The sequence below is a fragment of the Saccoglossus kowalevskii genome, chromosome 16 (assembly GCF_978046115.1).
Source record: "Saccoglossus kowalevskii chromosome 16, keSacKowa6.1, whole genome shotgun sequence".
NCBI classification, from domain to species: Eukaryota; Metazoa; Hemichordata; class Enteropneusta; family Harrimaniidae; genus Saccoglossus; species Saccoglossus kowalevskii.
Genome location: NC_140656.1, coordinates 8,415,286 through 8,442,894, shown reverse-complemented (window position 1 = coordinate 8,442,894; position 27,609 = coordinate 8,415,286). Strand labels below are relative to the sequence as shown.

At 35.0% G+C, this 27,609-nt stretch overlaps 1 protein-coding gene across 1 annotated transcript; it reads left to right on the top strand.

The window, feature by feature from the left end:
• The first annotated feature begins 26 nt into the window (after positions 1–26).
• LOC100374289 (P2X purinoceptor 4a-like) lies at positions 27–26,574 on the top strand. Its single transcript, XM_085491498.1, has 15 exons — positions 27–43; positions 817–997; positions 2,563–2,634; positions 3,114–3,183; positions 4,478–4,577; positions 4,673–4,759; positions 5,633–5,780; positions 11,559–11,695; positions 15,047–15,203; positions 15,548–15,633; positions 16,372–16,494; positions 23,627–23,810; positions 25,097–25,195; positions 25,557–25,678; positions 26,243–26,574. Exons 1-15 carry the CDS (start codon positions 27–29, stop codon positions 26,415–26,417), a joined length of 1,758 nt encoding a protein of 585 aa, XP_085347624.1. The 3' UTR covers positions 26,418–26,574.
• Positions 26,575–27,609: the final 1,035 nt, after the last annotated feature.

Below are 27,609 nucleotides of genomic sequence, written 5' to 3'. Positions count from 1 at the left end.
ATCCAAATCGAAACTATGACAACGATATGGCGATTCTTGGGATGTCTGTCACTCTTAACCACCCTTTGTTATATCAATAACTCCAATAGCGTACTTTCAAATAAAAGATCGGTGGTTAATTGGGTCATATCAATTGTGTCTAGTCACAATCATTTTATTAGTGATAGTGAGAGACAACGCGCATGACCCGAACATTCATCTACGCATAACCACAGACCATCTATAGACCGGTCTGGAAACGGCTAATGTTCAAAGGTGTGAAGGGGACCAAATCTGAAACAGTGCGTGATACGCCTTTCCGCGAAACATGCTCAGCTAATCACTGTATCCTGCTGTTTGCTGTTGCACACCACGTACTCGTGTCTCATTTGTTATACGTGTACATGTACTTAATTTGGATTCTTCAATTATTGCTAAGCCAAATGTTCAAGTCAGGCAATGAACAACCGATTACAATCATATCATGTAATCGTGTATTAATTTGTGTTTATAAGCACCCATTTATTGTTCACACTCGTTAGGACTGTAAGATGCGCATGCTTCATATGATAAACTGAAAGTTGTTACCGACCTGTGTGATCAAGCACATGCGAATCAGTTCCATTCAGTTAGATCATCGACCTTCAACCATCAAAATGAATGTGTTTTCAAGAAACAGTGAATGCGATCTTTACACAACACGCACAATGCCCCACTGTCACGATATCACGCAAAACTCGTGTTCAAATAGGTAATTAAAATAGTCATAACGAGAAATTTCTATTGCCAAATAAAATACGTCAATGTTAATATTATATATTTTTCGCGATATTTTAGATTCGTCATCTATAATGGAAACCATCAAGATAAAGAATCTGTAGTAAGCACTTTATTCACAAAGATTAAAGGAGTTTCCTACACGAATCTGTCCACTGTGGACCCTAGCTACATCGCGGTTGAGGACACAACGCCTTATAATAGACTATGGGATGAAGCTGACTACATTATTCCACCGCAGGTAGTATATTACAGAATTGTATTATTGTTGTTTATACATGAATATTAACGTATTACTATAATTAGAAATACTTGTAAACAGACAACCATTACCACGTGTGTGATGGAACAGAAGCAAATCAATACTTTCGTCGTACTGTCATTATCAACAAGATTCAAAACAATTTCAATGTTTTTTTGCGAAACGACTGTTCTTGCAGCGCAGCAGGATGTGCTCACTAATTTCGAAAGCGCCTGACAGCTGTTATTGAAAAACATTCTCTCGTGCTAACATTATGCATTTCTAAATGCGCTCTTTATTTTATTGGTAACCATTGTAATGATAATTATGTTATAGTTAAACTTCATCTCGTATTTAGATGCAATATTTAACGAACATGTTTATTTTGTAATATCGTTGGGCATGTTGAGAACACTTTTTAAATCCCATATTTTTTTTTAAATAATTCAGAACAAAAAGTACTCCATCATTAACAATATATCATTTTTTCAGCCTATGTCACCAGGCTAGATTTTGAGATATTGCATAATATCTCTGTCATAGGAACCTGTGGTAAAAGTGTTATAGTAGTGTCAAAATGGCAACTTTTCACTAAAATACAACCATCCATTTCTCGAAAAAAGGCTAGGGACCCCAACTTTTTTTAGCTCAATATCCTAATACTTCCTTGGAGTACAGTTTATTGCAAACTAAATACATTCTGCGTATTTTAATTTATGAGTAGACTTTTACCTTAAAGTAGTGTTTTGTTCGAACGATCTTGGCTCTAATTCGCAGTTCAATGTATTTATCCACATGCAGTATGAAAAGCAGTATAAAAAACTACACGTTTTCATCCACATGACGTAGTTACGTGTTTGATAAAGTTACTCGGCCACAATATGATTTGAGCCACCTTCTTTAACGACGAAAGTAAGTGCGTCGTCGCATGGCATTATACGGTGGCCCATACGTACAATCCATAAGCAATTACCACACCGTATTTAGGTAGCTCAATTTTGTTTAGTTCAGCGTTCCTGTACGTAGTAGATCATACAAACTATGAGCTGATCGACTTATGCTCATTTTGAATTTTGAGTGAGAATAAAATTATCATAGTGGCGTAACTATGACAACAGGGACAAGAGAGGCTAATACAAAGCATATTTGTCAAGTCACTTGAATTCACCCTTTTATGTTATATGTACATGGTTACTAGGTGGTTTTTCGGTTCACTGCGAGATCTCACGGATTGCGTGAAAGAAGAAGACCACAAAAATCGTATGATTTGATTTAATTTTTTTTTTATATAGTTCAATGTCGATCTTTCAGGGGGTATTGCGTTGATATACCCTCACTTCATCAAAGTTGTCCAGCACATTATTAAGCGAAAAATGTCCAAACACTATTATCGCGTTTGTCGAATCCCACGCGATGTTTGACGCCACTACGTAGCTATGACCTTTGTTTGTCCTACCTTTACGTTCGATTCCACTCATAATCTCACAGTACACGGAAAATAGTCTTTATCCTGCAACCAACCTTATATTTTAAAATGATATGACAAAAGTTTATTACTTCATCAGATGCAGAGCTCGTTTTTTGTAATGACCAACATGATAATCACAGAGGATCAGACACAGGGCGAATGTGCTGAGGTGGGTGGCATATGAGAGTAGCAACAGGCAAGTCTATATAGTTTAACCGTTTTACGGCTTATGATTTTACAGCGATCTGATAAAAAACAGAATTACACCCAATCATTATTGTTACATACAGCTATTTCTAAACTATATGCTACATGGCTGAGTTGGCTTGCTCATTTATGTGCACAGTCTGAAAATGGAAACACGCTGACATGGCATGATCTGTTGCTGTATTGTTAGAAACTGATCTTAATGTTAGTACTGATTGTGTGCAAATTGAAATAATATAAGTGCAGATTTTACTATATACTTAATTTTCGTGTTTTTCATTTAAGTCAGATTAAGAATTTATTTGAATTATAAAATGTTCATAATATGCATGCAAACAATGTTTATTTAAATGTTAGTTATCCAAACACAGGTATGTGTAAATGTATACAGTGATCTGGTTATTTTTTTGTTTTGTATTATTATCTCGTTATTACATTCAGGAACCCATCGTCCGATCTGCAGTATGTGTGAATGATAGTGATTGTTCAACTCACCTTTATAGAGGACACGGTGAGTTTTTCAAACATTTGGTATTTCATCTAAAGTAAGATGTACATAATAGGTCAGCCAAGTTTTACTAATTATGTCTAATAATCGTATATTATAAGTTTGTACTGTATATTCTTGATATATGGATGTAGGTTTTTAAAATAAAACCCATTATACCCAATTACCATTAATATCTGCTAAGTCCTATTTTTTGAAGATTGCATATTGTGATATGATTTAAAAAACAAAAAATCATTATTAATTCTCAAGATATTTTACTGCAGATGGCCTTCAGTTTATTTGAGGGTTGTGGAAACTTTACAGAAAAACAGAATATTTTATTCTGCAACAATGTATTAAATATTTAAACTGCATTTTGATAATTTTAAATTATGTTTTAAATATGTTTCGCTTGTGAAATGTGGAATGTCAACATAATGAAGCCAGAAACTTTATATATATATATATCTGTTCTATTTTTATAGAAGAACCTTCCCAAATAAAAAAAAATTCTAAAATTTAAAAATATAAGAGGTAGTCACTAAACCATGTACTTTCACACTCAAGCAAGAGAATAGACATGTTGGTGAACTAGCCTTGCACTGTGAGTGTTTTATTGTTTACACTCCAGTTTTTTCACAAATAAAAAAAGAAAAAAAAAAGAAATGCAGACCACACTTCTTTATATTTATTTTATTTTAAAAAAAAATATTTTAGAAGCATAACAATACGACTAGATTTGGTGTCACAGTTTGCTCCCAATTCATACTGGAATATTGCCAGCAATAATTAATAAAGCTTGTTCAGAAAACCATTTATTCCCGACATCATATTCAATGGCTAGTTCTCAGGATCTACAACAGTAAATAAATAAACAGAAATCATTTTGATGCGTGGTTTTTAGATGACACTGCCATATCGCACAGATATTCAACACCACCATATCGAATTTGTATTTGGACCATACCATTTCAAGCTGCAGGGTGTCTAAACAATGACTCAACAAGCAATAAACACATCTTCCACCCACCACACAAATTTTAGCCACAATTGAACAACCAAGAAAGCAACAAATATCAGGCTGCATCTTGAAAACAAAGAGATACCGCATTACAACCAGTCATTACAAACATGAAATCCTCCACCCCTTCCAGTACACCCTACAGCATTAATGGTTCCTATACAACAAGCTTAGCCAATAGATGCACCTGACTCATCAAATATTGTGGAGTGAGGGCGCTATTTACTAATGAGAGGAATCTTTTAAACGAATTAAACAGATATATATATATATATATATAACCTTTATCGACAGGGCCATGTACTGGTAGATGTATAGAACACCCAGACTATCCAGGGACTAATACATGTGAAATTAGAACATGGTGTCCAGTTGAAAAGGACCAACTACCGAGGTATTGAATAACTATAAATACAAGTGCTGTTATATTTTTATGAATTATTCGAAAATTATCACAGTTGAACATTGTTTATTGTTGTATATTTTCAGGAAAGATAGAGCAGTGCTATACGAAGCATGCAATTTTACCGTACTCATAAAAAACGCCATAGCGTTTCCGAAGTTCGGTTTCAAAAAGTAAGTATTAGCATTGTAAACATTTCTCACGATACCAGAGCATCCAAATACAGACTTGCCATCTTTGGAATAATCGGACCATCCTGGTAGTCATGTGTGTGATTTCACTCAAGTGATGCGCCTTTGCAGAATATCGGATAAATATGAACCAAACCATAGCCCATTTAGTGATTAGACATACATTGTCACTGCTGAACTACCAACTTACCAAAAAAATCAATGTACTAGGTTCTGTATATATAATGTATGCCAAATTTCAATGTGATTAGTGATTGTGAAAAAGTTTTACAAGGCATTTTTTGATGTAGTAATCATATCGCAAAAAATTACGTGGCGAGGTATAATTTTATTTATAACATTGATAATACATGTATGACCTGATAAAATATGTGGATGTATGCATTTGAGGTCGAGTGACAGGAAGTTAATAATTTTTTTATGTGTTCTATAAAATATTTTCAGATTTGACAAGGATTGCAGTATATTAACGTATTCGTAGTAGAAATGAAAAACAGTATTCATATATAATCAATTTTTCCAAGTCCTGATTTAAGTTCAAAAGGGAGAATGATAGAATACAATTTAATGATAATTTCGTCTTCAAAATATTTTATAGCAATTTTTTTTATAAATACTACTAATCAGAAATAATATATTATATTATATATCATTTAAGTCAGTTTGTAGAAGAAATATAACAAATCTTTCAAATTAACAGAATGGTATCGAGGCATGTTATACAAACTCAATAGAATAATTACCTAAGACTTCCGTAGAAGACTAGAAGTTGTAGCTCAATATCTAGATCCTTTAAATCTAAGCCAGTTTCTTAGACATGCAAGCAAACATTGTTTTTTGTTTATATTTTCATAGGCACAACATTTTGGAATCTGCCGATTATACGTTTCTGGAAGACTGCCTGTACAACAAGGAAAATGAACGAGATTCATTGTGTCCTATATTCCGACTTGGTGATATTGTTAGGCAGGCTGGAGGTGATTTTGATCAAATCGCGTATACGGTAATACATATATTCTTGTTAATAACTAGAGGGGACAATATGATTTATTTTCAATCCTAAGGACAGTTGTGCAAATACTTTTATTGCGGTGACCTTAAATTTTACAGTGCTAATGTTATCGAGACTATTTAACTATTATTCTGCGAATGACATCAATTATGTTATACCAGTTTATTAATGGTGTCAATCAATCGATTTGGTTGGTCAAAAACAAAATTGGCTACTAGTTCAATGCGGAAATATATAAAACCGGAATTATTGGATTTTTAAGGAAATTTAGGGGATGGATTTTGAAAAAATGTTGGACAAATTATCGAATTAAAATATCTGGCAAACTATAAAACCCATAATATTGCTTTTTGTTAATTTCGGGATCCAAATTGTGAGCGTTGGTCGTTGGTTGATCACCGTTCGCCGCACAACAAAGAAACAGAAACCCCGATTTGTTAGTTTAGCTAACTGGTGGCTAACTAGATGAGATTGAGTGATTGAGGAAAGAAAGAAAAAATACAACAATCAAACAGGACGTGGAATAAGAATTCTGAAAGGTGTCTTTGTTTACTCTTTGTCTAACTGTTTACAACATGGTTTTCAATTTTGCTCAATCAACTGAGAAGATCCCTGAGTTCGAGTATTTGGGTAATGGAGATCTCAAAAGTGTTATGCTGAGTTGCGTAGTCAAGCAGAACGAGAGACCGTGTTTCGGTGCAGTGCAATGCGAGCGGCGACCAATCAACACATAAACTTATCTCTTATATCACAACCTCAATATTATGAAGCACCGCGAGTTCAACACTGGCAACAACGGCTTCAAAGGCTCACAACTTTAAATCGAGCGATAAAGTTGAACACAAAATAAATTAGAAACAGTTGGCCGACACCAACGTGGACAAGTGATCACAAACGAGAAAAGTTTGGTTACATTTAACTTTTAATGTTGGGAGACGTGTTGCTGGTGTATGCTGGTGGACAGAAAATCAATGAATACGCGTTTCAAGAAAAAATAAAATCTTTCTGACGATGAATAAAAGACACAGACTAATTGCATGCCACTAATAATAACTGTTCGAATTACACCTGACAAAATTGCACCACGTGTAAATGTCATTTGTTTAAAAAAACACTGAATTACGCAGAATTCGACGAAACCATATGGTATTGCAATTCCCCTATGGGGTTAAACAAATTAGAGGATATAATGATGGGAATTTTGGAAAGCTACAGATTTGTCCCGAGTATAAGAGCGACGGTGTACACAGCCTTTGACTGACACGACAACACCTTGGCTCAAACCTTGCCGAACCAAAAACCGCTGAACGTCAAATATCTACATTTAGTAGTATGAAGAGTCAGACCTCCGTTTTTCACAACTGTACTTTCAATAGACCTTTAACTGTTAAAGAACCGGAATGGAAATGAGGAAAATCTGGTGTTTAATTAACCCTGTATTTCATTGACGTAGTCAGTAAAAGAATGTAATATTTTTTTATGCTATTGTTTGTGTTTATGCTGTTCTATTCTACATTTTAATTTTTTGTATGCATTCAGTGTATTATGATGAAATTGTTCGCGTGTTACTAGCGAATGGCTGTGTTATGTCTGTCATCGTTTAGGCAGGCGAGGTCCTGGACGGATCTCGACTCAGTCATTTGGAACTAATTACGATATAATCGCTGCTATCCGGACCGCTATTTCTGACAGTTGGTATTCGCAGTTACTAATGTAGTGAACGATTAATCAAAAGATATGACGTGTTCAGTGCTTAGTGTGATTGGCTGTATGATTGAAGGTTACGCCCTAGAGTCTTTTTACTTCTTTGTAATTGGTTAAGGTTTTGAAAGTGAATAAAGAGTTTTTAGTTGGTCTTGGCGAGAACACCACGACAGAGGCAGTCCTGGAGAGTCTTGGGGCGAGTCTTGACACAGTCTAGAGGCAGTCTTGGGTCAGCCTTGCGATAGTCTTGGGGACTTTTTCCCAGGGCGCTGTGTCTTATAGAGTACTCGACTGACTGACTAAGACGAGAGTTGAAACGTATTTTGTTGTGTGCGTCTATTTGACTGTAAAGTTAAAGTGACTTTCCCGGTCCCATACCTCAAGCAGACGAGATACAGAGTCAGACGACATTTCCCCATGGCAAGGGTTGGAGAACCCCACCGAGAGAAGAATTTTCCCCCTGATACGTGAGTGGAGATCCCGGGCAGGTGTTTAACACACATATTGACATCCTGTGAAGAACTGTGGCACAGATGACTCGGAAACTGCGCTTGACGACTAATGCCTTTACCAGTATGGCACCGATGAACGACGGTGAAGAGATGAAGACTTCGGAGCCCCTTAGGAAAGACGAGTATCGAATAGGACTGAATAATCAAGAATTGAGCGACATTAAAGACAAGATGATGAAATAACGACCCGGACTAACGCGACGAAAAGAGAAGAGATGCTTAGACTTTGATTAGAACTTTAGCTATTTGTGTATTGTTTAGAGAACTGCTGGCTGGACACTGTAACGGACAATGTACCTTAAGACATTGACCTCTTTTTCAGAATCCCGGCTCTTTTGCTTAGTAATGTAACGTATTTCTATTACCGCTTTTTTGAACATTTTTTGTGATATTGAATTGTATGTATGTGAGCGCCCAGATCTTTGTTTTGAACTTATATTTAGTGATGTGCGAGGTCCTTTATAACGATTTAAGCGTGTTTCAGTGGACAAGTATTTGCAACACAGTGTTATGAGTTTTGTGAAGTTTTATGGTGTTTTACTGAGTTTATGAGTACGGAATATGATGGGGAGAGTAATGCCCCAAAGAGTTTTTAAGAGTTTTGAGATTTGTCGATGTACAGAGATATCAACGTTTTGAGAGTTATTGAAGTTTACGTGTTGTTTTGAGAATACTTCTGACGCTTTTTGAGTTGATTTGAGTTGAGAGCACTTTGTAACGTATTTTAATGTCTTTTTGAAATGAGAGTGTGGTGCACCTATATACGTATTGTTTGATAACGCAAGCTTTTGTTCATGATTGACAGGATTATATGTAACTTAGTAGTGTCTATCGTTTTAACTGTTTCCCATCTTAATTGCAAGAGGAGTAATGTGTTATGATAGCAACTTTGTCTTTGCATTCCGTTCCACTCCGTATGACTTTTGTTTAGATTCGACGACTTGTGAGTTCAGTTTGAAGTTTATAAGCGTATATGACAGAACTTTGATTAATAGTTTGTTTATTCATTCTTTATTAGTTACCGCTTTGCAATGCTTTAACCGAGAGACGCATCCCTGGTAATCACGTGATCATGCTGTCGACTGCAGCGATTGGCTGGTCGCATGGTTACACCGCCACGCCTTAGTTTTTTTGACCTTTTGATATAGAGTTTGTAACCTTAGTAACGGGAGACAGTGCAGCGAAGGGTTACTCTCGGCGGACCGTTTGAGAAAAGCGAGTCGATTGGTTGCCTTTCCCTTGTGTTTAGATTTATAACCGTTGGTATTTGTGACTTTATAACCATTGTATTTAGAATTATAATCATTGTATTTAATCAGTGTGTTTTACTCTTTTGATTTATACCTTTTATTAGTATTGTATTTAACCCGTATGACGATGAGTAGATGACGGTATCTTTGATTTATGAACGTGCAATGCCGGGAGGCATAGCTCAGTTTGAGTGAAGGGATGTATGATGAAATTGTTCGCGTGTATCTGTTGATCGACTTATTTAGCTGATTACTAGCGAATGGCTGTGTTATGTCTGTCATCGTTTAGGCAGGCGAGGTCCTGGACGGATCTCGACTCAGTGATTTGGAACTAATTACGATATAACCGTTGCTATCCGGACCGCTATTTCTGACAGTTGGTATTCGCAGTTACTAATATAGTGAACGATTAATCAAAAGATATGACGTGTTCAGTGCTTAGTGTGATTGGCTGTATGATTGAAGGTTACGCCCTAGAGTCTTTTTACTTCTTTGTAATTGGTTAAGGTTTTGAAAGTGAATAAAGAGTTTTTAGTTGGTCTTGGCGAGAACACCACGACAGAGGCAGTCCTGGAGTGTCTTGGGGCGAGTCTTGACACAGTCTAGAGGCAGTCTTGGGTCAGCCTTGCGATAGTCTTGGGGACTTTTCCCCAGGGCGCTGTGTCTTATAGAATACTCGACTGACTGACTAAGACGAGAGTTGAAACGTATTTTGTTGTGTGCTACTATTTGACTGTAAAGTTTAAGTGACTTTCCTGACCCCGCACCTCAAGGGGACGCGATAGAGAGACGAGACGAGATATTCCCCCCTGACACGTGTGGAGAACCCAGAGGAGAAGAATTTCCCCCTGATAGTATAGCTACATATAGACTGTCGACAGTCAGTCGTACCTAATATTAATATGTTATTATTAATAAATATTGTGTATAAACGTAATATGCGTGAATAAATTGCGAACGCTGGGTCAGGAAGTATGGAGTGCTGTAAGGCACGACCGACTGTCCGGTGTTGTAAATTCACTGGTAAGATTTTTTACCAGATCCCGGTACTTTCATATGCAAATGAATAGTCGCGCAGATGTCTATCATTTTATCGTGGCTAATCGTGAAAAGGGTCAGGGGTCGCTGGCTACTAGGATCGCCCACGACTTACGCGAACTTTGTTTTGACTGTACTATACTTTCCACAGCAGTTTTTGATATCATGACACAAACAAATCTTTACGAGTGCATTATAAAAGTGCTGGAACGTTTAGACTACCATGATATTTCTTGAGACACTATCACAAACTACAGAGAGGAGAGAGACGTGTTTGTCAGCATGCCCACGGGAAGCGGTAAGTCATTAACATAGGAAGTCGGACCTCCCATGTTTTTATGCAGAATCGACGTTCTCAGCACACATACGAACTGGCAAGATGTGGATCGACCGTCTCTGCCACAACAAATTCGATTTCTTCGCATGTAGTAGTTCTGTTGATCCCACGAAACAGTCTCCTCCGGTTTTCTATATTTACTATTTGACTACCACAAACAATGTACGTGGTTTCCTTGGTTCTCGGCGATATAATACTTTTTTTTTATTTTGGTTAGAGTGTCTGTGTTCATTGTGTTCGTAAGTTGAACAACCAACGCATTCAGAAGGTACGCCCATTTAGAATAAATTTGCATTCATTATGTTAATATAATTCATCTCGTGACGTCAGCGTCAACTTATGAATTATTCATATCAACTAGAAACCTGCAGAAGGGGACAGTCTCCCGGAACTAAGGTCCCTCGCTTGAAATGCTTCGCATTTCCCATCAAGTCTAAGATACACAATTACATTAGGCCCGAGGACTGTCGACAGTCTAAGCTACATACTAAGTTTACAAATATTCATGTTCTAGGGCATAATCATAATCCTATGTTATATGCAAGTAAACTCGTTCTTTACAACTTTTTTCGATAGACTGGAATCTAGTATAACACTCGATGTATGCAATGGTCTGCGGCCTGTGCCTATATGTCGTGAATTTTGCAATATCTCGTACTTTGCCTTCTTCGGCGGGAGGTTATTCCTTAATTAACATCCGGTCTATGACGCAATCCAGTCCATCTATTATTCACGGACCAATCGTGTGCTCAACATTTATGCCTCAAGATGTTTATCAAAAGATCAAATTTCCTTTCAAAACTGTGCTGACTACATATATTTTCGTTTCAAATATTTACATAATATCTCTAATATCTAACGTGTAAAGCTACCTTGAAAATGCAATCAAATATGCTATATACATACCGTTTATTCTACCGTTATATAGGGTGGGTCGATTGGAATAATTATTGACTGGAGGTGTAATTTGGACATACCACATGCATATGACAAGTGCAAACCTGAATACAGATTTCGTCGCATAGACAGAGAAGACGCAAAGATAGCTCCTGGATACCATTTCAAGTAAAGTGATAAATGTTTTCTAAGCTTAACTTAACTCTATTCTTATACAAATTCTTTTGCCCGAGCATTCCCTAAATTTATGAAGTATTAGGCATGTGTTAGAATATGAAATGCATATGCTGTTTTCGAACATTTTTAAAACTATTATTATTAAACATTTTTTTTAATATATTTTATTTGCGAAATAAGAAATACGAAAATACACTTGTAAGGAAAATGTGTTCTAAAGATTCAACATCATAATTGCAGAATATACGCAAAGAACAGCCTACCAGACCCCACTGGCAAAGTTGTTTGTTAGTCGGAATGTCCCGATATACAAATTTAAACTGAAAAGCTTGTAGCTTAGTATCACTTGTACAGCGGAAAGGTAAATCATGTATGTAAGACCATTGTTCAGATTCTATCCGCACTTCAAGCTTATCTTCCCATTTATTATGAACCTTCAATAATATGCTATGATTTGTGTCCATGAGTATGTCGTGTACTATGTGGCTTCTTTTTATTTGAAAAATGAACAATGAAATTTTAAATTTTTGACAATTTCTCTGGCGTTTCTTTTAAAGTTGATTTCCAAGATTTTGGTATTGCACTAATAAGCATCGGGTATTCTATAAAACTAACCTTAAAAGTATATTTATGTATAAACTCTGTTAAATTCATCAAATTTTCCTCATCAGTAAGCAAGTAATTAACATGCTTACATACATATTTGAGAGTTGTACCAAAGTGTCTGATTTTGAATTATACCACATTTAACTTTTCTGGAGATACAAAGTTCCAAAGTTTCTAAAATATTTTCCCAAAAATCGTTAGATATGCAATATCTCAGATTTCTTATAAACCTGGAATCTGCTTCCCAACTCTTGGGCGTATCAGATTGCTCAAAAATAGCAGACAAGTGCTTTTCACGGGTGTGAGCAGTTTAACAACGACCTTTGAACCCAAGCCGTTTTAACGAGCTTGCAAACCTTGCCTTGTTCATCAAATTCAATCCCCCTTCTTCCCGCGAAAGACTAAGTGTCTCTCTGCTAATCTTTGCTCTTTTTCCATTCCAAATGAAAGAAAAAATTACATTGTTAAGTTGATTGAAATAATCATTGGACGGATTTGGCAATGATGTTAAAAGATGTACTAATTGTGCTACCACCAGACTTTTAACTATTGTTACCTTAACAATTAGCGACACAGATTTCTGTTTCCACATTGACGATAGCGAAGTTATCTTTTTAAGTCTGGTCTTATAATTCTTTGCCACCATTTTCTTCAAATCTAAATCAAAACTCAAACCTAATAAATCAAAAGTATGTTCCAGCCAAGTTATATGTAGATTTAGACAAATTTGTTCTTGTTCCCTTTTTTTGACCCGAACTAAATAGCTTTTGATTTTTGAACATTAACGGTAAGACCGGGAATGTGACCGAAATTGCCCAGGAAAAGACTGATTTTATAAACAACTCTGAACCATCATGCGTCAAAAGTAAATCATCGGCATACTGCCCCAATAACAATTCCTCGTGTTGAATTTTACATTACTATTTTTCTTCAATGCCACCGCAAGCAGTTCAATACCTAAAATGAAGAGGTAAGGCGACAAAGGGTCTCCCTGCCTTACCCCCTAGAAAACATTTGAATATTTCAAGTATAACCATTGTTTATGAAACAACTTCTTATATCAGTATAAAAACATTTAATCCAGTTTCTTAAATTAATCCCAAAGTTATATTTGTGTAAAATAGCATCAATATATTCCCATTCTATACTGTCAAACGCCTTTTCAAAATCCAGTAACAATAAAAGCCCTGGAATTTGATTTTCTTCAGTATAATGCAACATATCATAAACAAAACGAGTATTGTCTCCCATGAATCTACCCTTTAAATAACCTGTCTGAGTATCACTGCCCAAAATTGGCAATAATTTCTTAATACGCTCTGCTATACAACTAGTGGCAATTTTATAGTCAGTGTTTAAAAGTCTATATCGTTAATTTGAGACTCCAAATTTAATTGATATTTATCTCTATATAGACTTTATCTTTATATAGACTAATGAAACATTTATAACGCCATTCACTTTCCCGTTTTTCTTCCTTACCCGCCTGACAATGTATATCTTGTAAACATACAATTGAACATTCTTTTTCTTTTAACCATCTAAAAATATCATGTCTCTTCTCAATTCCTGCACAGCCTCGAACATTTAACGACAGAAAATATTGTTAATCATGTTTGAAATGTCGGGACAAATATACCCCACTGCCACATGAGAACAATATGGTGAAAGAAAACTAACTAAAACCACAGAAAATTTATATAAAAATGGGAACAAATTCCAGCAAAGCAAAACTAGGTTTAACAACATGTTTTGCAAAATACAAACAAAAATGAACCGCTTTATCAGCACGCCGGTTCTAAGTTTTTATAGTATTTGTTGTCGTTAGACTAAACACGACCCAAAATATTCTAATGAACAAATATAATTGTGTATACGCATATTGCTATTAATAATTCCAATCATGCCTAGTATAAATTAAAATGAAAGGACACCAAAGAAAGTGAAGTGATCACCATCAAATTATTATAACCTGTAAAGTTAAATAGTTAAATATCAGCAGATTTGTCTATTCCAACAACTCTTACTTTGCCTGAAGAATCTCGGTACTTTAACTCTCGCATTTTCGGTATTAACTTCCGTCTAGCATTTCGGGTTCCCCCTGAAAAATCCTGAGAAATGGAAATATCATTGCCTTTAAATGGTTTCCCCTTCAAGCATGCAGCAGCATTCCTACAAACCATTTCTTTCACCCTGTACCGGAGAAATGCAACGTATATTAGATGTGGCTTCTTGTTATTGGGGAGCAAATATGGTATCCACCATGGTATCTATGAGCACGCTTAATTTCAACTGGGACGTCAAGCTTTATGTGTTGTTTAATAAAACTTGTAATAAACTTATGGCAATCACCACTTTCTGATCTTTCAGGAATATTATAGAAAATCAAATTATTTCTACGGGTTCTATCCTCATTTCGCACTTGCCGTGCGGTAATATAAGCAGTACTGTGGATTTATTTTCACATCGTGCATCTTAAAAAAACAGAACAATATTATTCGAATGCTTACTTGAAATAGAAATGGTTTCTGTGCCTTTTTTGTGTAACTGCAATGTGGCCACATAGAGATGTCTCATACAATGACTCATATTTCCGTCATTTCTGTGTGATGATTGCTTATAGCTATGTGTTAAGTTCTCTAGACTGGCATTATTGTATTTGCTAATACATCATACTCGGCAAACTAGAACTTGAGTGTACGTGAATTTGATTCTTTTACATCTATTCCGTTATAGATTTTCCTACCAATACCGAAACAACAACATTCAATACCGAACCCTGACCAAAGCATATGGGATCCTGTTTGAAATTGTTGTTGAAGGAGAAGCAGGGCAATTCAGTTGGATCAATTTGGTGCTAGCCGTTGGTGCACTTTTTGGATTGCTTGGACTAGTACGTATTCTTTCATTTAATCTAGTTATAATTAGTGCTAGACTGAATTCAGCTGTGGCTGCATATGATTTATCACCTTATCACTGTTTCTATACAGAACTATAGTAATAGAAAACATGTATGTTGATGTAAGTTCCCCTCCCTTGTTCCTGTCATACTGGACTGATAATCTTCTCTTTGGAAAGGGAGGGGATACCGAACTTCAAATACGTGATGGATTTGTGTTTTCGGTCTTCCTTTTAAGTTGTTGCGCATAACCCCTTCTGCTAGCTGCCGGATCACTCAATACTGATCAATTCAAAGTGTTAAAAACATATTGAATGCTATAATTGTGTTTTTACCAGTTTACCATCATCTTCGATACCGTTAGCACGAAGACAAACAAACAATTCGGAAATGCAGCAGAGGACGAATTTGAAGACAGGGAATGGTAATATTTTGTCTTTTTTTGCTACATACACATCTTGTTTGTATAGTATATCATGTAAATTTATTTTTGAGAATTAATTATATACATTTCCCGGTAAGGATTTTAGCCCATAGCTAGAGGTGGTCTTGTCGACCTTCATGGTGCTAAAGTTGTTCAATATGTTTTATGTGTGTAGTGTCGCTTTCCCAGATTGGTTAAATAAAACAATGTTTACTTTTTTTCAGAAATAAAATTTTGTTCTTTGTCCTTATGACCCGTCTTCAGAACACTGCATTTGTGAATACCAATGAAAGGCAGAAAAAATGGAGACATTACAGTTTTCATTGATGAGTTATCAATAATAATGTCTCTTGATTAGACTTTTTATATTGGCCTTCCTGGTGTGTCAACACCAACATACGTTTGTGACAGTTCCGGATACAACTTGCCACTGTGTTGTCGACTATTGTGCAAGACAAATTTCTAAAAATGAATTTTGCCAAACAAAATAGACAAAGCGGTACATTTATGCATTCAACAAAATTATAACATGTTTGGTTTTAGTGAAGCCGAACAAAGTATACATAAAATCTGTTCCTCAAACAACGTTCAAATTCAAATATAACCTGTCAGAGCAGAACGTCACTGGGTGAATGGACATCGACTTCTGATTCAGTGTTATCTTCTTTGAGTATATTGCTGCATATTGTATTAATATGATATTATTTTGGTATTCATTAATATCATTTGACTTTTTAGGACTTTTTGCAAATGGCTTATTGGATTATATAGATGCATCTTCTGTTCTGAATGTTGTAATAGAGATGATGATGATGATAATGATAATATGCGAGAACCAAGAGGTGAAGTGAACATGGCAATCTGAAATAAAAGGCAAGGGCATTATTATTCGGTACTTGAATGTAAGCACACTTGTAACAAATTTAAATTTAAAATTGAATATAGTCAACTAATATATTTTCAGCATGGCTAATTATCCCCAAACCCTGGTTCTTATGAAATAAATGTAGCCCACGTAGGACGATTAAGTAATGAATAATAATTAATAATGATAATAATAATAATGATGTTTTATGTTGTAGGACAATGATGAATGATGTTGTTCAAGTGTACGTGATAACGATATTGAAAATCTAGAGACGGGATAATCTACATGATTCATTCAGTGCTTTTATGAATGGGGTGTAATATGTGCAATAATGCACGTGGGGTTGACATTTATGATATATTGGTTGCGGGATTTCTATAAGTGTAAAGTAGTTATGTTAAGCCATGATGTCTCTACAATCACAGCTACCTTAACAGAGTGTCTTCTTCATTAGTATTACATTGTATACCATAAATGACTAAAATTAGATGTGATACATGTACTTGACCATGCGGAATAGAGGCTGTTTTTTAAATCAAACCACTGACCATGGGTGAATTGTAACACACTGACAGGCATGGACTACTTACCAGCTGGTGAGAATCAAAAGTCTGCTGCAGGCTGTAGTGGTTCGTGACCAGGAAGAATTGTCAAAATTTGTTGGTGAAGGTAGAAAAAAAAAGTAGCCAGAGTCGGTGTTTTATAATCAACAGTGTTGGTGTTTGTACAGGTTAATATTATATGTCATTACTTGAATATTTTGCGTTGTTTTATAACTTTGACACTCTAATGGCTTTCAATGATTAGAAGCATATACTAGGTAGATTCTTTTTGAAATTATATGTTTGTTTTTTTGAAAATATCTATTTCATATAGAAGTGCATTTAAGATGATTTTTAAGTACTGTTTAATAGTCTATATGTTGGCTCGTCAAAGTGTAGTGGCACACTACAAACAATGCTCACTTCTGTGTATATTTATTTGTTTTGACAATTTTATTAAAAACAGTTATATATAAATAAAATACAAGTTAGGCTAAACAATATGATATGTTTATTCAGAATAAATATAACAACATCTACATGTGCGTATTGTTTATTCTTCGGAATTATTGACATTGAATAAGTTGCTATTGGAAAAAACCAAGCATAAGATCCTGATCGTGACATATTGTCCCACACAGCTAACGCATATATGGTTTTTAGTGAATGACTTATTCGAGAAGAAATAAAAAAATATGGAAAATGAAAAATATCCACTTCATCAGTAGCATAACTCGCCTTGCTTGTTTTTAAATTCGTACCTCCGTAAAACATTCGACTATCGAGCTTAGTTTAAGATTAGTGAATGGTTCACCACAATCTACAAGGAGAATCTAAAATGTGGATATTGCAGTCGAATCATATGTCTACTAACAAGAAAACTTTGTGAGCAATGAGTGGGATTAAATCAATGATTAAGGTTTTATGGTCATATCTCCTATATGTGATAAATAACAAAAATTCCACAGAGAAAAAGGTACATTAACATATCTAGAAATCTGTGCATACAAATTAGACAATTTGCATGCGAATTAATTACTTTCAGCATGTTTTCTTGATACACAAACAACATGTAGCTCAAAATGGTTTGGAAAATGCAAATGCAAACGCAACTATGTTTTTTTCCAGATTGTCATGTTGTACAACTAACGTTTCACACGCACTTGTAATTCTCCAACATACTTAGGTAACAAAATATTTCAAACAATACTTTCAAACTGGTACATATTTTGTTTCTGACTAGTTGGGTTGTGTCAACATAGTTAAACAAAAAAAACATACGCTTTTCATTTGTTATATTATATCATATGATTCATCAACTGTCAACTTTATGGGAATGGTAAGAAATAGTTATTGATTCATCGATACCAATTACCTTGCAAAGCTCCTGAATAAAGCAAAATTTGAAATTTCTCCTTAGTCAGAATGCAACCGTGCAAGTCATCTGTAATGCAATATGGATTCTATAATAATGCATGCCAATAGTATCAAGCATGTATAGCATCAATCATGCAATACTGATCCAAATATTCAATTTAGCTGTTGGTTATGTTGCACTTAATACATTATTCTGCAGCAGTTCGTAAAGTTTTACCCAATTCATGTAAAAACTACCTCATCGCGGATATTCATAATGTATTTATAATAGTATAAAGTACTTATCCTTGATTCATAAACAAGATTGTTTGTTTCGCATGTTTCTGCTGGCTGCCTCAGCTGATTTCAATTTAAATATTCGAAAAAGCAGAAATAGTAGCATGGATTTACTACTTTGCAAAAATAGGATTTGGGAAGTTAAGATAGCCCAGATAGAAAAGAATCTTATGCCCTGGAGAAAACGAAATATTACCCTGTATGGTAAAATGACAATTCTGAAGACTTTCGCTCTGTCACAATTAACATATATTTTACCCATTCTGGATTATAGCTATAATTCCCTGAAAGAGATTGATGTTTTGTTTTTCAAATTTTTATGGGGGAGTAAAAAACATAAAATATCAAGAAAGGCTGTGATAGCAGATTATGATCAAGGTGGTATCAAAATGATAGATATTTTTGCTCATAATAAAGCGTTAAAGGCAGCGTGGGTAAAGAGACTGCTGACATAAAATCCAGATAAAGAAACGGAACCCAGATGGAAGTTAATACCTTTTTTCTATCTCAGGAAAAATAACATGCACAAAATAATTTTTCATTGTAATTTTTCAAATCCCCAACACTGTCCTGATCTTGGATCTCTGCCAGCATTTTATAAAGAAATGATTCATGCATTACACCAATCAAATATTATACCTTCCAAACAAAATTGCACCAAATCTATATTAAAACAAATTATTTGGGGTAATAGATTCATTGTTTACCAAGGAAAACCCATATTATTTTCTAACTGGATTAAGTCTAATATTATCTATATGCAAGACATAATAACTGCTAACAAAATAGACCTGGACAAGATTCTACGTCATTTATATAGCAAGACTAACTGGGTAAATGAATATTATATGCTTTGTAATGCCCTGAAACCATGGATGAGTTTGCTTGAAAGTGTCACGGAATCTGATATTTACACTAATAATGATGACGGTATGCTTTTGAATATAACTTCAAAGTTGGTGTACACAAATTTGACTCAACAACAAATTGAAAAACCTTATGTTGAATATATATGGTCTAACAAGTATGACATACCAGCTGAATATTGGAAACATATTTGGGGGAAAAGATGTATGTACACTACTTATGACAGAAAACTGTCAAATTTTATATTTAAATGTATTCATTGTATCTTGCCAAATGGATATAATCTGTACAGATGGAAAATACGAAACACACCATTCTGTGATAAGTGTTTCGTCGTTGAAGACAATCTCCATATATTCTATAATTGTATTGATGTACGGAATTTTTGGGGCAAAATCAGATGTTTTATCTTTATCTACTTTGGCACTGACGTAATGTTAAACATGAGAACACTTATTACCGGAACAAACATATTAATTATCGACCAAATTCTAACTATTGCCATGCACTCCCTCTTTAAGAGATGGTGCTTATTTATGTCCCAGCTCAAAACAACTATTAATAATGAACTACATCTAAATTATGGAAAGGCAAGTAAGAAATGGACAGCATCATTAATTGATACGGTTAAACCCGTATAAAGTGTTCTTCTGCAGTGTATAAAAATATTATTATTTAAGTAATGTATTAAACTGATATGACGATAATGAAAAAAAAAAAAATGTAAAAAAAAAAATTTCCTTGTATATTTATACAAGTCAATGGCAAGCGCAAATAAAGTAATACAATGTTATTCCATCGGCCAATAGTTACCTCTTTATTCAATTGTTTGTCGTTTATCGATCATTTAATTTATATCTGTTTGTTGGTGAAGGAGAACTGTTTTTTGCTGGAGTTGGTGTTAGAGTAGCTAACAGGGGTGACAAGTGACAGACGTTATTGGGATAATACCGCGCTTTGTACTGTCGTGAACGTCGTACTTGTGTTGAATGCGTGACGTCACTTGCGTCGATGTTCGATTCGCCATCGCAATGATGATGTCATGCGCACAATGGTGCGCAGGATAACACATAATTTATCGACACGTGTTTAACCCAATCAAATCGACCTTTATTACAAAAGAAATTTGTATACTCGAAGCACATTCATTAAAAACTCAAATTACAAGAACGAAAAAAAAAAAATAGTAGCATGGAAAACTCCCAAATATACAAAGCTCAGAACATTAGTCGTATTCAGCCAAGTAAATAGTGCTTTGGTTTTGTTACATTATAATACCTAGATCAAATAGCGACAAGTTGTGATGGTATACTGATAGAACGAAACTGGTGAAGTAAAATTTATCACGTCTCGCCTACATATAACTATTTACAAAAATCCAGTCTTAATGTTGATTGCTGAAAACCACACACCCTGAAAAATAGTTATTCCTACCTCTATCCCAGGAAATTACACACATATGGTAATTACTGTCTTAATCCACTGGGCAATCAACACAAATACGTGTATACATATCGTTTTCAATAATGAGGAACGATTGTGATGAACAAACTATCGGATTCACGGAGAATTTCAGAATCGACCATGCTGTTAATCTGACTGCAAACGTCACCATAGAGGGCGGGCCTCCAAGAATATTCTGAATGGCTTCTCAGCTGGTATATACCACATCAGTGGCGGTGGCGGCACCGGGGGGGGGGGGGGGGGCAGGTTGGCGGTTGCCCCTCTGAAAAAAAATTTGCCGTCGCCTCTGTATATTGTCAGTGTCAGATTATAAATGACCGGTGATTTGCAGTGCAACATTTCATGAACTTTGTGCAATTTGGCAGCTTAATTAGTTGGATGATTTTATACATAGTGAACCATAGCCACTTGTCTGTCCCACTGACATTTTCTGTTTACGTCAATAAAAAGTTTATTTGAATAATTCTCTTTATTTTATGGTGAATACAAACTATTCAAATTAGCTACAATTTCCTGACACAGTTTTCAATCAACATTTTTAATTGGATACCAAAACACCTGCAGGGTGTAAGTATTGTGACCTCTCTGTTGAAGTCTGGTCCACAGTCCTCTTTATGTCTGTATGTAAGTTCTGTGACGCGCGTGGCACGCTCGTATATAAAATGTAACATCTTCTGAATTTCTGAATCTAAATTACGCAATTATGCTTGCTAAGAAGCTGGGTTTTCATGTATCCTAGTAGTTGGGTAGTCTGTTTGAATGCGTCTCAATAGTCTATTCATGTGCCGCGTTGTAAAAAGTAACCTGCTGAATTCCAACATTCCTTTTTAGTCGCATTCTCCCCAACTAAACTATTATCCGCGGAGATTCAGTAACACAGTATTACATGTTTCCTTCATTTGCTTTTGTTTTTTACGCTGTACAATTTGTTTCACTTCTAACGCGAAATGACTTAACCTGTTCCGCCCCACTTGCAACTGAAATATGGCAAACCCCATTGAAAGAAACGTTTACGTGTGCAGTCTGTGTTCTATTGATAAACACGGAATTGTAGGCATATAATCTATTATTGAACCCGGATACCAATTTCAGAGTTTCATATCATATTACCCAAATCCTCATTATATATAACACTTCACGTGCACGGTAGTTATGAACATCTTGTGCTTAAACTTGTGTGATTCACTGTTATTGTGACTGTCTAACCAGATTGTGAACTGTTGACGCTTAAAGGTAAAACTAGCAACTTTTGGTAATTTGACTGGACTTGGTGACGTCACATATATAATATATTGATAGGTAACTATGGAACATTTAGGCCATCGGACAATATTTAAACTGGCTGAAGTTTTTCAAGTTCACTTTTGATGGTCGCAATTCGTTATCACTAAGTGTCAGTTATATACTTTCTATGACATACCGAATTCGTATCTGTTTTTTCAATCACGTAACTGGAATGAACTGTTAAGGTGTGTTGACTTGAACACAAAACAGGCTCGAAATGTGGAATACATATTTTTATGAACAAGTTTGTACTCTAATAGACCCAGTCTACTTTTTGATAAGAGATGTTGAAAATATGAATCCCAACTGCACACGAGACCGTACATAGATGTTTTTATAATCTGACCTGTGGACATTGATGTCTATTGATTTCGGTTCATTGAGATATCGCAGTCATGAAGTTTCCTGAAATGGATTTTGGAGTATACAAGACAGTGACTTGGAAAAATCGCTGCTTTGGCGTATCTTATAAAGCAACATGGTTTATATTGCATTTGCTTTTTTACTTGTGTAAGTACCCATTGTTAGTAAGCATATCACTGAAAATATGTGAAATATGAGGAGACAAAACAATTTGCGTATTAACGACACCCTTCAACACATCATTTAGTTCAAAATAATTTGAACGGTGGTTTGGAGTCACTTCCTCAACTAATCAGTTTGCAGAAGAGTGTGACTCGAACATTTCATTTACTCATTAGGACGATATCCACTCGACTGCCTCAGTAACATGTTCTATACAGGCGAGTGACGTCATACATAATAGCGCCGTTCATAATATAATGATACGTATAAAAAGCAAAATTCAATCCTTCGTATACTTTCAACTTTTATGTGTTTCACTTCTCACTTCTCAATGTGATCACCAAATCAATACATCGCTTAACGCATGTATTTACACAAAGGTATACACTATCGTTGACCAGAGAAGTAAACAAAGTCCCCTCTGTTGAAATTAAACATCACTCACTAAAGCGGCTGACAACGACTCAGTACAAATACTTTGTTATTTTCAGATATTAAGATTGTTATCGACACAGAAGAGCTATTGGTCCTCCCATAGACTTGTGTAACACTAACGTACGACGCTAAATGGCATCGTATTAGCCTAATTGTATTTAGTTAAATTCACTGTTGTGCGACGAGATATAAGTTTTTCTCAAATTTCAGATTTACTCACTAATTCTTAGAGTGTTGCTCATGATCACAGGATCCAGTTTCCTCCACTATTGACTCAGTATTCCGCATTTCTTCAGATTTTTTTTTCCGGCACATAACGTCTCTGACAAAATACAAATATTTTCCCATATTTTAGATATGCAATGATAGTACATAAAGACTACCAAGTAACCGATTCGGTAGAAAGCATCACATTCATAAAAGTCAAAGGCGCCAGTTACACGAATCTATCTACCATAGATCCTAGTTACATTGCAGTTAAAGATACAACACCTTATGACAGAGTGTGGGATGAAGCTGACTATGTCATTCCGCCGCAGGTAGTCCTTTCAGTTTTTTGTTGTTGATGTTTATGTTTATTGTATATATTAAATTATAAATAAATGTATTAATACTTAACAATGAGACTGACATTTATAAAAAACTATCAATACAACATTTTTCCGTTTGCAATCATTAATCGATAATTTAGTAATATTGGTAAGCTTTGATTGATAATTTAAAAAAAAATCTTAAATAATTGTTAATTGTTATGATGCAGCGCGATTGTGGTCACGACATTGTCAGTGCAGTTAGAGATGCAGTATTTACAGTTACTTCAAGTGTAACAGTCGTCACTGACCACTGCATACTTAATATGTCAGTGCACAATACGTCGCAGTATGTAAGTTTGTGTATGATAACAAACAAAACGACAATATGAAATACCAGCGGAACGTACACGCTACGATTCACACAATAATAACCAATTTATTACCCGAGTAATTTAGAAACTGTTCATTATTACTATTCATCAGATGAAGAATTCATTTTTTGTAATGACCAACATGTTAATTACAGAAGGACAGACACAGGGCAAATTTGCTGAGGTGGGTGGTTCACATAATCAATGTGTGTTAATGATGATGATTGCTTAACTCAGCCTCCACTTTCCATGGGTCATGGTGAGTCAGTCTGATATGATTATACATATGTAATCACAACTAGAGCTCACATAATAAGGCAGTAATTGTTACGAGTAATCTAGCTAACATATACTGTCATCTACATTCACATGGGTCCACGTACTGGTAGATGCATAGACCATCCTGATTACCCAGGTAAAAAAACATGTGTGAAATTAGGACATGGTGTCCAGTTGAAAATGACCAGCTACCAAGATATCAATACAAATGCTATTCGTTAAAATTATTGTATTTGTTATTAATTTCTGACAAATAATGAAGTTAGTAATAAATTATTATTAATTATTACATTTTCCCCAGGAAAGACAGAGCAGTATTGTACGAGGCAGCAAATTTTACTGTATTCATAAAAAACGCTATATTGTTCCCCAAGTTTAATTTTAAAAAGTGAGTACCAACGGCCATGAATAATTATTGCAGGTAATCAGATTATCGATTCGCTATCAAATGTATCACATGTCTAATTGACAATCGGAAGCAATATTTGGAAATTACCATTTAAGAATTACACAATCACGGTGCAAGTTTTCACCTGAACTTGGATCGTATACCGCTGGATTCCGCATACAATTTTCGTTTAATATGTTTTATAGGCGTAATCTCTATGAAACGGATGATTCCACGTATCTTAAATCTGTCAGTACAACGAAGAAGACGAACAACAGTCACTGTGCCCTATATTTCGACTACGTGATATTGTTAAGCTTGCAGGAGAGAACTTCGAGAACATTGCGTATACGGTAATTATTCAAACCAACTTACACTGCCTCCTCAATTATGCTATGTGTGTCAAAGATTTGTCACAATGCCTACATTGTGAAATAATAATTTGTCTCCCTGACATGCCATATTGTTTCACAGCAATTTGTTTATTGAATGTTTATTTTACAATGAGACTACATTCTTTATCTGAAATGCATTATCCCCTTATATTTGTTGGATGTGGTCACGTGTTAATGTGACTAGTTGCCAAGAAACATGTATGCTACATATTATTATTATTATTATTATTATTATTATTTTATACCTTTAATAAGACACGTACACATAAATGAATACGCATAGCTTACATGCAAGCTATATGTATTTTGTTATTGTTAGGGTGGTTCGATTATTGACTGGATCTGTAATTTAGATGAATCATATGACAAGTGCAAACCCACATACAGGTTTCGTCGAATAGACAGAAAGGACGTGAAGGTCTCTTCCGGGTATAATTTCAGGTATTGTAGTGCGCGTGTTTTATCCAAATGCGGCAATGTTCCTTTAGCCAACTTTATTGGAACAAACATGTAACGTCCCCTACCAGCTTAATGTGAGTATTGCCATTCAATGTTGCATAATGTGTTTAAGAAGAACTTAATTTCAAACGAAACTGATTATTATATTAAATTGAAATCTCAAACCACAATAGTTGGCTCATTTGTACACAATATAGATAATGAATATTCATAAATCGTTGTAATTGTGAATTTGCAATGTGTTACTTCCTACTTCAACTACCTGTAAGAGTAGCACATTACCCACTTCTTCGTTGGTTTTACCATCATTAGAAGCTGAATTCGTTTGGCTCAAGTTCATATGGATATTTCAATTGTTGATGGAAAGCACAGCATAAATGTTACTGTGATCTAATGGATTCGCTTATTTTCCAATTTCTTTGTGTATGTATGTTTGCTTGCCTTATATGGATATAAAGAGCAACACCCATTTTTAAGATTATATGTTACTCTTTAACACTATATTGTCGACAGCTTTGTCAATGGACTCTCCCATCTGTTTCATAGATTTTCCCATCAGTATAGGAATAACGGCATTACATATCGAACCCTGACTAAAGCTTATGGTATCTTGTTTGAAATAGTGGTGGAAGGTGAAGTAGGGAAATTTAGTGTGACCAAGTGTGTATTGGCCATTGGTGCATCTTGGGGTGCACTTGGCATAGTGAGTTGTTTTCCCTAATCATTTGCATTATAACTCGTAGTACTGTTTTCTATTCTAGTCTGAGAAAACAATGAAGTTTAGGTTCATCGGAAGCATTCTCTTTTGTTGAATATAGTTAATATTCAGATAATGTACTATTGTGAGATATTTAACCAGATGGCTACACTAAAAAAAAATACAATGATTGGAAACGTCATAGTTCACATATATGCCAAGTTGTATGCTTACAAGAAAGATTTGTGCTGTTTACATAAAACAAACTAAATAGCATCATTTATGTATTCTTATTTCTACAGGTTACTGCAATTTTTACAGTTGTAATTAGGAACTCTAACAAAAAGTTCAAAGACGCTTCAAATTTTTGAAGACGATAACTGGTAATGTTTAACCTAATTTCACTAAACCGTGTCATTCTTGTAGGATTTTAAACGTACAACACACAGGCGGATTTTGGCGGAATCAACACACAAGGAATTTGGATAGATCTTTGTTTTCCCCTGTTTGGAGCACTGATTAACAGATGATTGTATGTTATATATATGTTATATAGTCCGCCATTAACATCTTCTAAAAAACTTCATAATTATTTCAGAGTATGTAATTTTACAAAAAAACATTCTGCAATGAATAAAACTGTAGGGTTTTCAATAATATTTAATAAATAATTTAATTAATAATTTTTAAATTATCCTGAACAGAATTATTTCTTTTAAATAAGTGAAATATCTCTTGCACAAGGTTGGAGTTGTGATATATTTATTAATTATATTATGCCAGTATATTGATGGTGTTAATCCATCGATTTGATTGGTCCAAACACAAAATTTGCATATGCAATTAATAGTATATTGGCTGATAATACACAGCTTAGTGGCCCTGGAACATGAATTGACTACAGGTTTAATGCGGAAATACATAAAACTGGTAGTGTTTGATTTTTAGGGAAGTATAGTTGTTGAATTTTGAAAAATAACTATAATATTGCTTTTTGTTTATGGCGGTATCCAAGTTGTTAGCTCGGGTCGTTTGGTGATTGTCGCCACACAAACCTAAACCACCGTCCCTCAACACCGTGAGGGACGGTTCCTAAAACGAACGCCAGAACGCTGGATTGCGAACCTTCAACAAAGAAAACATTATCTTAAAGTTTAACTAGTGACCAACTAGATGAGATTGAGGACAACAAAAATGTAAAAAACAACACAGGCAA